The following is a 13,609-nucleotide window of genomic DNA, read 5'->3' as shown; positions in this document are numbered from 1 at the left end:
ACACACACACACACACACATCTTCTTTACCCATTCATCTGTTGATGGGCATCTAGGATCTATCCATAGTTTGGCTACTGTGAACATTGCACCATAAACATTGGGGTGCACGTGCCCCTTCAGATCACTATGTTTGTATCTTTAGGGTAAATACCCAGTAGTGCGATTGCTGGGTTGGAGAGTAGCTCTATTTTCAACTTTTTGAGGAACCTCCATGCTGTTTTCCAGAGTGGTTGCACCAGCTTGCATTCCCACCAACAGTGTAGGAGGGTTCCCCTTTCTCCGCATCCTCGCCAACAACTATCATTTCCTGACTTGTTAATTTTAGCCATTCTGACTGGTGTGAGGTGGTATCTCATTGTGGGTTTGATTTGTATTTCCCTGATCATGAGTGATGTGGAGCACTTTTTCATGTGTCTGTTGTTGGCCATTTGGATGTCTTCTTTGCAGAAATGTCTGTTCATGTCTTCTGCCCATTTCTTGATTGGATTATTTGTTCTTTAGGTGTTGAGTTTGATAAGTTCCTTATAGATTTTGGACACTAGCCCTTTATCTGATATGTCATTTGCAAATATATTCTCCCATTCTGTTTGTTGTCTTTTGGTTTAGTTGACTATTTCCTTGGCTGTGCAAAAGCTTCTGATCTTGATGAAGTCCCAATAGTTCATTTTTGCCCTTGCCTCCCTTGCCTTTGGCAATATTTCTAGGAAGAAGGTGCTGTGGCTGAGGTCAAAGAGGTTGCTGCCTGTGTTCTCCTCAAGGATTTTGATGGATTACTTTCTCACATGAGGTTTTTCATCCATTTGGAGTCTATTTCTGTGTGTGGTGTAAGGAAATGGTCCAGGTTCATTCTTCTGCATGTGGCTGTCCAATTTTCCCAAAACCATTTGTTGAAGAGACTATCTTTTTTCCATTGGACATTCTTTCCTGGTTTGTCAAAGATTAGTTGACCATAGAGCTGAGGGTCTATTTTTAGTCTCTCTATTGTGTTCCATAGATCTATGTGTCTGTTTTGTGCCAGTACCATACTGTCTGGAAGATGACAGCTTTGTAATAGAACTTGAAGTCTGGAATTATGACGCCACCAACTTTGGCTTTCTTTTTCAACATTCCTCTAGCTATTTGGGGTACTTTCTGTTTCCATATAAATTTTAGGATTATTTGTTCCATTTCTTTGAAAAAAATCAATGGTATTTTGATAGGGATTGCATTAAATGTGTAGATTGCTCTAGGTAGCATAGATATTTTCACAATATTTGTTCTTCCAATCCGTAAGCATGAAACATTTTTCCATTTCTTTGTGTCTTACTCAATTTCTTTCATGAGTACTTTATAGTTTTCTGAGTATAGATTCTTAGTCTCTTTGGTTAGGTTTATTCCTAGGTATCTTATAGTTTTGGGTGAAACTGTAAATGGGATCAACTCCTTAATTTTTCTTTATCCTGTCTTGTTGTTGGTGTATAGAAATGCAACTGACTTCTGTGCATTGATTATATATCCTGACACTTTACTGAATTCCTGTATGAGTTCTAGCAGTTTTGGAGTGGAATCTTTTGGGTTTTCCACATAAAGTATCATATCATCTGCAAAGAGTGCGAGTTTGACTTCTTTGCTGATTCAAATGCCTTTTATTTCTTTTTGTTGTCTGATTGCTGAGGCTAGGACTTCTAGTATAATGTTGAACAGCAGTGGCAATAGTGGACATCCCTGCCATGTTCCTGACCTTAGGGAAAAAATTCTCAGTTTTTCCCCATTGAGAATGATAGTTGTTGTGGGTTTTTCATAGATGGCTTTGATGATATTGAGGTATGCACTCTCCTTCCCTACACTTAGAAGAGTTTTGATCAAGAAAGGATGCTATATTTTGTCAAATGCTTTTTCAGCATCTATTGAGAGTGTCATACGGTTCTTGTTCTTTCTTTTATTATTGTATTATATCACATTGATTGATTTGCAGATGTTGAACCAACCTTGCAGCTCTGGAATAAATCCCACTTGGTCCTAGTGAATAATCCTTTAATGTACTGTTGAGTCCTATTGCCTAGTATTTTGGTAAGAATTTTTACATCCATGTTCATCAGGGAAATTGGTCTATAATTCTCCTTTTCGATTGGGTCTTTGTCTGGTTTTGGGTTCAAGGTCATGATGGCCTCATAAAATGCGTTTGGAAGTTTTCCTTCCATTTCTATTTCTTGAAACAGTTTCAGGAGAATAGGTATTTATTCTTCTTTAAATGTTTTATAGAATTCCCCTGGGAAGCCATGTGGCCCTGGGCTCTTGTTTGTTGGGAGATTTTTGATGACTGCTTCAATCTTCTTACAGATTATGGGTCTGTTCATGTTTTCTGTTTTTTTTCTGGTTCAGTTTTGGTAGTTTATGTGTCTCTAGGAATGCATCCATTTCTTCCAGATTGTCGAATTTACTGGCATATAGTTGCTGATAATATGTTCTTATAATTGTTTGTATTTATTTGGTGTTGTTTGTGATCTCTCCTCTTTCATTCAGGATTTTATTAACTTGGATCCTTTCTTCTTTCTTTTTGATAAGTCTGGCCAGGGGTTTATCAATCTTATTAAATCTTTCAAGGAACCAACGCCTAGTTTCATTGATCTGTTCTACTGTTCTTTTGGTTTCTATTTCATTGATTTCTGTTCTAATCTTTATTATTATTTCTTTTCTTCTGCTGGGTTAAGCTTTATTTGCTGTTTTTTCTCCAGCTCTTAGGTGTAGGGTTAGGTTGTGTATTTGAGACATTTCTTGTTTCTTGAGAAAGGCTTATATTGCTATATGCTTTCCTCTCAGGACTGCCTTTACTGCATCCCAAAGATTTTGAACAGTTGTGTTTTCCTTTTCATTTTTTTCCATGAATTTTAAAAATTCTTCTTTAATTTCCTGGTTGACCCATTCATTCTTTAGTAGGATGCTCTTTAGCTTCTGTGTATTTGAGTTCTTTCCAACTTTCCTCTTGTGATTGAGTTCTAGCTTCAGAGCATTGTGGTCTGAAAATATGCAGGGAATGATCCCAATCTTTTGTTACCAGTTAAGACCTGATTTGTGACCCAGGATGTGATATCTTCTGGAGAATGTTCCATTTGCACCAGAGAAGAATGTGTATTCTGCTGTTTGGGGATGGAGTGTTCTGAATATATCTGTGATGTCCATCTGGTCCAGTGTGTTATTTAAGACCTTTATTTCCTTGTTGATCTTTTGCTTGGATGATCTGTCCATTTCAGTGATGAGGGTGTTAATGCCCTCTACTATCATTGTATTATTGTCAATGTGTTTCTTAGATTTTGTTAATTGGTTTATATAATTGGCTGCTCCCATGTTAGGAGCATAAATATTTAAAATTGTTAGATCTTCTTGTTGGACAGACCTTTTAAGGATGATATAATGTCCTTCCTCATCTCTTATTATAGTCTTTCGCTTAAAATCTAATTGATCTGATATAAGGATTGCCACCCCAGCTTTCTTTCTTTCTTTTTTTTTTTTTTAATTTGACAGAGAGAGATCACAAGCAGGCAGAGAGGCAGGCAGAGAGAGAGGGGAAAGCAGGCTCCCCACGGAGCAGAGAGCCCAATGCGGGGCTCGATCCCAAGAACCTGAGATCATGACCTGAGCCAAAGGCAGAGGCTTTAACCCACTGAGCCACCCAGGCACCCCAACCACCCCAGCTTTCTTTTGATGTCCATTAGCATGTTAAATTGTTTTCCACCACCTCACTTTAAATCTGGCGGTGTCTTTGAATCTAAAATGAGTTTCTTGCAGACAGCACATTGATGGGTCCTATTTTTTTTAATCCATTCTAATACCCTGTGTCTTTTGGTTGTGGCATTTAGCCCATTTACATTCAGGGTAACTATTGAAAGATATAGATTTAGTACCATCATATCGAGTATAAGGTGACCGTTACTGTATATTGTCTCTGTTCCTTTCTGATCTACTACTTTTAGGCTCTCTCTTTGCTTAGAGGACCCCTTTCAATATTTCCTGTAGGGCTGGTTTGGTGTTTGCAAATTCTTTCAGTTTTTGTTTGTCCTGGAAACTTTTTATTTCTCTTTTTGCTTTCAATGACAGCCTAGCCGGATATAGTATTCTTGGCTACATAATTTTGTCATTTAGTGCTCTGACTATATCATGCCAGTCCTTTCTGGCCTGCCAGGTCTCTGTGGATAAGTCCACTGCCAATCTAATATTTCTACCATTGTATGTTACAGACTTCTTGTCCTGAGCTGCTTTCAGGATTTTCTCTTTGTCTCTGAAACTTGTAAGTTTTACTATTAGATGATGGGGTGTGGACCTATTTTTATTGATTTTGGGGGGGGTTCTCTGCACCTCCTGGATTTTGATGCTTGTCCCCTTCCACAAATTATGGAAGTTCTCTGCTATAATTTGGTCCAATGTACCTTCTGACACTGTCTCTCTCTCTTCTTCTTCTGGGATCCCAATTATTCTACTATTGTTTCATCTTGTGGTATCACTTCTCTCTCGAATTATCCCCTCATGGTCCAGTAGTTGCTCATCTCTTTTGCTCAGCTTCTTTTTTCTCCATCACTTGGTCTTCTGTATCACTAATTCTCTCTTCTGCTTCATTTATCCTAGCGGTAAGAGCCTCCATTTTTTAATGCACCTCATTAAAAGCTTTTTTATTTCAATTTGGTTAGATTTTTGTTCTCTTATTTCTCTAGAAAAGGATTTTATTTCTCCAGAATGGGATTCCCTAGTATCTTCTATGCTTTTTTCAAGCCCTGCTGGCACTTTTTGTCATTCTGAACTCTAGTTCTGACATCTCACTAATGTCCATATTCATTAGGTTCCTAGCAGTCAGTACTGCCTCTTGTTCTTTTTTGAGGTGAGTTTTTCCACATTGTTATTTTATCCAGATAAGAATAGATGAATGAGAGAATAAAATACTAAAAAGATAAAAACAACCCCAGAAAAATATGCACTAACGAAGTCAGAAGAGACCTGAAACTCGGGGGAGAAGAAAGAAAAAAAAAAAGATATGATTAGGCTGGTGAATAGGGAAGAGGCACATACTTGATTTGGGGTTTATTTTGGTGTGTTAGATGAAATTGCCTCCCAAAATTTTAAAGAAATAGAAACTTTATGTATACACACACACACACACACACACACAAAGGGTAAACATGATGAAGGAATGGAATATTACTGTAAAGATGAAAATTAAAAATAGATATTAAAAAAGGAATTGATAAGAAGTTGGGTGAAAAAAGAAAAAAACAAAGAAGAAAATAGGATCAGGCTGGAGACTAGAAGAAAACCATATGCTAAATTTAAGGTATGTTTTGGTCTGTTAGAGGAAACTGTATCCCAAAATTTTAAAGGAAGAAAAACTGATATGTATACCAAAAAATGCTAAATACAATTAAGGGATAGAATATGACTTTAACAAAGGAAATTTTAAAATATTTTTAAAAAGGTATTGATAAGATAAAAGAGATAAAATAGGTCAAATAGAAAAGAGGAAAAGTTAGAAAAAAGATAGAATAAGAAAAAAATACAATTTAAAAAATTTACCTTTCCAATACTAAAGGATCATGGGAAAAAGCCATGAATTCTATGCGTTGCTTTCCCCGCGGGAGTTCCTCTGTTCTCCTCGATCGGTGCGCTCGGTCTGGCTGGATGGTGCTGCCGATCTCCTGCAGGAGGGGCCGTTGCCGTGATTCTCAAGTGTCTTTGCCGGAGGCGGGATTGCGCCGCCCTTTGCCCGGGGCCGGGCTAAGTCACCTGCTCGGTTCGCTCTCGGGGCTTTTGTTCCCTGAGCGCTGCCCGTAGAGTCCGGAGGCCGGGAACGAAGATGGCGGCCCCCAGTCTCCCACCGCAGAAGCCGAGAGCTCGGCCGCTCCTCAGTGCGCCCTCGGGGATGAGCCTTCAGTCCCTCCTGTCTTCCTGGTCTCCGGCCGCGCTCCGAGCTCCCCCGGCCTGTGACCGAGCGTTTCTGTCTCTGGTGCGTGGCCCTGTTTGGAGTCAAACTGAGCAGATTCCTGCCTCACATTCCTGTACCGCTCCTCCCACAGAAGAAAGGAGAGGGTCTTCCCAGATCTGCTACTTGTGGGGTCCCTGCTCGATCCCAACTCTGCCAGGGATGATAGTTTATGGCAACTCCTCAGCTCCATCTCTGCCTCCAGCTTCCCCGCTCCAATATGGGGCAGCTCTGCTGCACTCAGGTACTCTCCATCTTTCTGTGACCCTGGGGACCTGAGACCACACTGTCCCCGTGAGGGTTCCACCCCCCGCTTAGTCTCTGGAGCCATGTCCCTCCGTGGAGCAGACTTCTAGAAGTTCTGATTTTGTGCTCTGCTGCTTGCCAGGAGCGGGTGATGGAGGCCCCCCCCCCCCCCCCCCCCCCCCCCCGCACCCGCCCATCTTCCCGTGGCTTCGGATTCACATCTCCACACATCCTGCCTTTCAGAAAGTGGTCACTTTTCTGTTCCTAGAATCGCTGCTCTTCTCTTCGATCTCCTGTTGTGTTTGTAGGAGTTCGGAATGGTTTGATAACTGTCCAGCTGATCTCCTGGGATCAGAGGAAATTTAGGTCTCCTATTCCCAACATAGATTTGTTTTTACAGAGATATTTTCTCCCTCCTGCCCTTCTTTGGGAGAATTTTATTCTATTTTGTTGTGATAAAACACTTCTCATGAGGTCTATCCTCTTAGTCATCTGTAAGTCCACATTGCTGTTGACTTAGAGGCTAGATGTTGTGTATCTGGTCTCTAGAGCTTTTTCATCTTAGTAAAATGAAACTTTATGACAGTTGGTTAATAACACCCCATGTCTGCTCCCCCCAGGCTCCTAGTAACTCCCCTCCAGCCCTTGATTTTATGAGTTGGCTATTTTAGGTCCTTCACGTAAGTGGGGCCCTGCAGCACTTGTCTTTCTGTGTCCTGAGACATTTTCCTAACCTGAACTTTCTCAATCCTTGTTTTTGTAGACACTTATTCACACAGAAGGGCTGCCACATTGTTTTATTGTCAGGGTATGCAACTGTTTCTCTACACTCATGAAGTCCAGTCACTTTTGTTATTTCGTCTATTTTGCAGATAAGAAATTAAGGTTCATACATTTATTTAGCTTTGAAGTTGGCACAACGGAAATTGGAACCCAGGTCTTGAGACTCTATCTCATGCTACATTACGTGGTTATATCTAAGAATAATCTCTAATGCATTGCTTGAAGTGTGTTCTTGATTGGATGGCGTAAGACACTCGGAGCACTACGCTGATTTTTTTTTTTTTTTTAAGAAGGCTTCCAAGAATAATTTGGGTTGTTTTGTTTTGTTTAATTGCTTAGGGTTGGTGCAAATGTACAGTTCTCCTGTGAGGACAATTATGTGCTCCAGGGATCCAAGAGCATAACCTGTCAGAGAGTCACAGAGACACTGGCTGCGTGGAGCGACCATCGGCCCATTTGCCGCGGTAAGGTGCACGCACTGATGTCCTCGCCCTGGTTCTGTCTTCCATCACAGTTGGCTCATTTTGTGAATGCGCGGGAGACTGAAGGGCAGAGCAGCCTCGTTTATGTGTCATACAGACAAAGCAGAACAAAGCAGAAAATGATGCATGTTTTCCTAGTGATGAAGGTAGAGAAGATATATTTCTTTGAAATTGGTTAGCCAGCAAGCATTTCCAAGGATATTAGTGGTTTTGAAATTTCAGGAGCTATGGGAGCAAATCTAATCATTGAGATGCATGCACACAGACTTACTCAGTATAACTTGGTACTTGCCTATATATACACACAGCGTTTGCATATTATGGAAATAGGTTATGTAACCAGATCTTTTGGCAAGTTTTATGCACGCCCCTGCAGATCTAAAAATGCTCACCTTTCAAGGGCAGTGAGGTTAATTCTTGGGTTTTGATGATACCAGTGATAAAGGGAGTTGTCAGCACTATCCTGAGTTAATATTTCACCGATAAATTATCTTAAACTCATCTCTGACATAGCAGAGCCGAAGAAGCTTCATCATCATCCTCACAGATGCCAAACCTTGACGGGTCACTTCCAGGATGTATAGGAATGGTCCTAGCAGAATTATACAAACCACAGTCAAACCAGCAGAAAACCATTATGGTTGTTTTAATATTGAAAATTGCTAAAAATCCAAAGAAAAACAAGGGTTTGATTTTGGTTTTGGTTTTTGCGTTTTGGCCATAAGATAATTTATGTAAAATGGTACTTTTAAAGGAAGGGGGGGAAAAAAGCACGAAGTCAACCAAGGAATAAAAAGCAAAGTTTCATATATAAGCATATATTATGCCTCCTTATAGCCTTTTTAAAGTGAAAAGATTCTATTTTATAAATTTTAAAAAATCAGATACATCCTATAAAATCAAATACAGTGCTAGCTTTATCTAAGATAGATAGACTATGTTGCAGGATTTGCTCTCTTGTTCCCTTACCTATAACCACTTTAGGGTTTATAGCCTGTGGGCAATGCACCTTCTGACCTCCTCATGCACCCTGAGGACAGACTATTGTCTGTGTTCTGGCTGAAGGAGGCTCTTTCCTATGCTTCTTGGAGATGCACCATCCTCTGGTTAAGGAAACATGAATTCTGTGTCCTTCTGCTCTTTGCCATTAGACTACTTTGTCTAATACTAAAGTGGCCGTACTTGGCTTCCAAAGGAACTACAGCAAAAACCATATTCCTACCAAGTGATGGTAATGTGTAATGCTCCCAGAAATAAATGAGGGCTAATTCACTGGTATTATTTTTTTCCCTCAAGGGGAAAAAATGTTTTTATTCTTTAATGTTTTCTTTACTCTTCTATACCAGAATCATATGTCATTATTTTAAAAACCCAAACTATACAAAGCTACGAAATGGGCATTCATTTTAAATTGATATTTTGGAGTCACATAAAGGAAATATGTGTGTAGGCTATTATTGGATTCTTATCTTATTTCTTAATTTATAACTTTTTTTTTTAATTTCCTGAATCTCATCATCTCATATGAAGCTCAAAACACTCTGTTGGGATCTTGGTCCCCACTTACAACCTGACTTGATATCAAACACCAAACACCCAGAGGCTCTCACCTCTTAGAAGACAGGCCCCCCTCCCAGGCTGCGGTAGTGGGGAGGGCATCCTTCTTCATTCTCCACCTCCAAACACGTCACTATGAGATAATTGTACAGCAAAGCTTTTAGCTTCCTGTTCTCACAGATTCTCATGTCCTACCAATGATATTTTAGAAAAGAAAGGCTCTCCCACAGCATCTTTGTTGTGTGGCTCACTGGGCTTGTTTTCTGTGAGAGACCCACCACTCTCAGACGCCCAGCTCCCTCATCCAGAAGCAAACAGCATTCACCTCCATCATCCCCTCTTTTCTCCTCCCAGCTGGTGACCCCGTGGTTTTGCTTAAACTAGATACACCTTCAATTTTATGGAGTAATCCAGTAGTCCTTGTTCTATTTAGTTCTTGTCCAATTACTTTTTAACTTTCTGAAGGGACGAGCTCTGGAAGCTGCAAGTAAGCCTCAAGAAGACCTTTCCACGAAGGATGTATATATCCAATCCGTATACCTTAACCAGAACAGATTGTGTCTAGGGAATAATAACAAACAGTATTTTTTTTAAACTGAACTTTTTAAGGAAATTATATTTTAGTATATTTGGAGTAGTAAAACATTAAACAACCAAAAAAATTAAATTGAAAGGCGTGAAGCCTTCTAAGAAGGAGAATTTGAGATATACTACCTAGAATTAGGTGATGAAGACTAGGTGACAAAAATCCAAACCCACGAGGAGCTTGTACCAAATGGAAATCATTTCTCTCTCATAAGGAAGGTAGGAGTCAGGCAGTACAGGCCTAGAATGGCAACTCTGTCTTAGGGATGAAAATTTCCTCAACACCCACCTTGTCAGCGTGTGGTCAGGCCCTCCTGCTCATGGTCCAATATGCTGTCCAAATCCCAGGTAATAGGACACAGGGGGTTTAGAGGAAGCAGGTAGAGGCCCAGCAAGAAACATCAGAGGTATTTCTGCTCAGTACTGCTGGCCAAGTATTCCGACCTTGTTGTGGGGCTTTGGAATATAATTTTGAGTCTGGGCAGTCAAATATAGAGCAAGCAAGTATGTTTCCATGGAAGAGGGGGGATGTAGACATTAAGTGAAGCAGCAGTTGTTGCCAAGGGGGTGTACTTCCATAAGAAGGAGAGGTGGGATGAATCACCGGACAGACGTCATGACGACGGCTCTGTTTCTGGTTCTGTTTTGTTGGGTGATGGTTGTTGCTGTTTCTTCCCTATATCACCTGCACTTTCTATGGATGAGAGGGCACCTGTGGTCACTCAGTCTTGTTTCACATGTGTTGGCATTTTTGTATCAGTGCTGAGTTTAAGCAATATGGATTAAAAAAGCTGGAATGGTGTAAGCAGGACAACCCAGTTTCTGGACTGGAGAGGCTTATCTGTGAGCATCATGGTTAAGTAGGAAACCTGGGCATTCCCCTTCTCCACCCTGCACTCCCCTTCGAGCCACATGGTTCTCTAACAAGAGGTCAGCCTTCTTATTCAAGGCCAGCATGAATACACACCCGTCTAGTCTGGAAAGCAGAGTCTCATACAACATCAGGTAATCACCGTGTAACATGACAGGGTCAATTACTCCTGCGCTGAATGGCCAAATGCATTAGGACATCTGTGGACTGGTCCTTTAGAGGATTGTTTTGAGGAAACTCTAGATTCGTGCTCTCCACTAGAAATAAAATACAAGCTATATATGTAATTAAAACTATCTTTAAAAAGTCTACTAGCAGATTAAAAGCCAGTAAAAAGCAAATGTGAAACAGGTGAAGTTAATTTTCATAACGTATTTTATTTCACACACTATCCCTCAGATATTATCCTTTTAATATATCATCAATGTAAAGATTATAAGAAAAAAATTCTTAACCTTCTTTCTTTTATTTTTATGCTATGACTTGGAAATACATGGGAATTTAACACTTAGAGTGCATCTCAGCTCAGACTAGCCACGTCTCCCGTGTTCAATAGTCACTCTGGCCAGTGCCCACTATGGACATTACAACTCTAGATACTTAGCTTGGTCTGTGGGAAAGCAGTAACACCCTTATGGATATGAAGAGAAGAAGTAAGGGCAGTGAGTCATGCTGTGTTGCTGGATGGCGTTCCTCACTGGAGAGTGTACTTTCTTCTATTAAAATTAGTAAGTTTTTCATGTGGGTAGTATTTAGGAACTCTGAGTCTGTCATTGTTCCCTTCATTAAATAGTCCATCTACTTACTGCTAATGATGGGCTTGTCAATTATAGGAGAGTGGGGAGGAAAACAGTTTTTAAGTGGAAATTAAAAAAAAATAATTAGGGGAGATTTTATAACTATTTCTGTGTAAAGGTATCTTGAGATATCTAATATGTAGGGGGAGATGGCTGCCATGAAATGTAGTGATTTTTCAAATACCACCCAAAAGAGGCTGTAGGAAATCTTTCTTAGTTATTTATAGGTCCCAAACGACAAGGGTGATTCTCTGAGTTCATTTTCTAGTCTTTGCTCTCACTGTAATAAATAGTAAGTAAGAAGAAAAACTCATGGTTTGGGTTTTCTTGATTTGTTCTGAGCCTTTAAAGAAGCCTTTAAGGAGGGCACATGATGTGATGAGCACTGGGTGTTATATAGAACTGATGAATCATTGAACATTATATCAAAAGCCAATGATGTACTATACCTTGGCTGATTGAATTTAAATAAATTAAAAAAATAAAGGAGCCCTCATGTTGATCATCTCAGCCAACATGTTCTAAATTCAACCATCTCTCAAATGCAATAAAATGCCCCGAGTCTGAGCTTTGCACCCTTCTGAGATTTCAGATGGATGAATTAAGGACTGGTTCTCAAGGCTCCCATCTTCATGAAGGGTCTCTAACTCTTAAGTAATTACTGTGCCTTCCCTAGAGAAGGAATATCTGATGGAAGCATTTGACAAACTGTCATGAGTCAGAAGTGATCTTTCACATCTGGACACTGGTGTCCTTAGCCAATGCTTACATTAGCTAATTAGCCTTGAAGATGGAGGGGATTACCTTTTCCTCCTGTTACCAAATAGATGAATGGTTGTCATAGCTTGATAATTATACAAGAGATTTTGTTTGAAATTGTGCTTACTTCATTTAGAGATATGAAAACTATTATGATTTTTCACAGGATAAAGTACTGTGCACCGTGCAAACATACATAAAATATCTTTGCCAGTAGACTTTTAAACTAAGCAAACAAACAAAGGAAGAGGACATAGTTTTATTATATTTTTTTAAGTAAAGTGTTTCAGCTTAACATTTCATTCCATCAATATTTACAGGGTCTTAGTGAGAGAACTTCCTTTAAGACTCATGCACTCTGATCTGTGGAATTAGTATTTTTAGTTGCTCACCAAGTTGAAAGAGCACTTAAGAAAAGCAAAGTATCATTTGCAGTTGTAACTGTGGTTACATGGAAGCCAGTTAGAGCCACAGGGGGTCACAGAATAAAGCTGTTGCTTTGGGACTCTGGGTTAGGCTAGCTAAGAATGACCTTCAATTTACTAAGTTGTCATTTACCAAGAACTTCTATAGTTTATTGTTTCCTGCCCATATTCTCTGTCCTCACAGAAATGACTTGTAAATAATAGTCAAAAGACCACTTATAGGGGCACCTGGGTGGCTTAGTGGGTTAAAGCCTCTGCCTTCAGCTCAGGTCATGATCCCAGGGTCCTGGGATCGAGCCCCACATGGGGCTCTCTGCTCAGCAGGGAGCCTGCTTCCCTTCCTCTCTCTCTCTAACTGCCTCTCTGCCTACTTGTGATCTCTGTCTGTCAAATAAATAAAATCTTTAAAAAAAAAAAAGGCCACTTATAACTGAATGAGAACTCTTCATTATGTCAGATTTAATTTTAAGATGATACTTTGTATACTGATTATTTTACTGGATAGCTGTGACCTCGGAGATTTAAAGAGACATACAGACTTATAACTTTTATTATAATTCCAGTGTACTGGGGACAATTTCTCTTGTTGCTCCTAGACTCCCAAGGTTTTATGCTTTTCAGTTAAAGTCCACTTGGGTAAAAAATATATTTTTATTAGGTTATTGGAAATAATAAAGCTGTGTATTTTTATAGTACTCTCAAATTCTGTTGACATAAAATGACTTGAACACTAATATTAATTTGGTGCTGATTACATTCCTAGAACATAATTGGGAAGTTTCTGATTTAGTCTCCTCTCATGTGTTGTCCTTTTACCTGGGACACTTTCCCCAGGTGTCCACATGGCTGTCTGTCTTGCACCTTTTTTCAAACATCTTCTCTTCCAAAATCCTTCCATGGCCACCATCTTCCCGAGTAAGCCCTTTCCAGATACTCTGCCAACCCTTACTCAGACCTTCCTAGAAAGCTGCTATGTCCATGTTAGACTAGATGGCGTATGTCTATGCATTGAATTGTCCAAGGAAGGCAAGGGTCTCAGTTTTGTTCTCTCTCTGCTATATTGCCCATGCCTGATACCACGCCATACTCACAATAAGAATGTCACATGTATTTCTGTAATACAGAGCCTGTGATGTACTGGGCCACATGCTGAGTGCC

General features: G+C 39.9%; 1 protein-coding gene across 3 annotated transcripts in view; it reads left to right on the top strand.

The window, feature by feature from the left end:
- The window catches only part of CSMD1 (CUB and Sushi multiple domains 1), a 2,014,336-nt gene that overhangs the window by 1,428,752 nt on the left and 571,975 nt on the right, over positions 1 to 13,609 (top strand). For all 3 annotated transcript variants that reach the window (XM_047713603.1, XM_047713595.1, XM_047713613.1), the window contains one exon: positions 7,315 to 7,439. In XM_047713603.1, the coding sequence (XP_047569559.1) occupies positions 7,315 to 7,439 (125 nt within the window). The remainder of the gene's footprint in view (positions 1 to 7,314; positions 7,440 to 13,609) is intronic.

The sequence above is a fragment of the Lutra lutra genome, chromosome 2 (assembly GCF_902655055.1).
Source record: "Lutra lutra chromosome 2, mLutLut1.2, whole genome shotgun sequence".
Classification (NCBI taxonomy): domain Eukaryota; kingdom Metazoa; phylum Chordata; class Mammalia; order Carnivora; family Mustelidae; genus Lutra; species Lutra lutra.
Note: the sequence above shows the minus strand (reverse complement) of the source record. Positions and strands in the feature narration are given on the sequence as shown.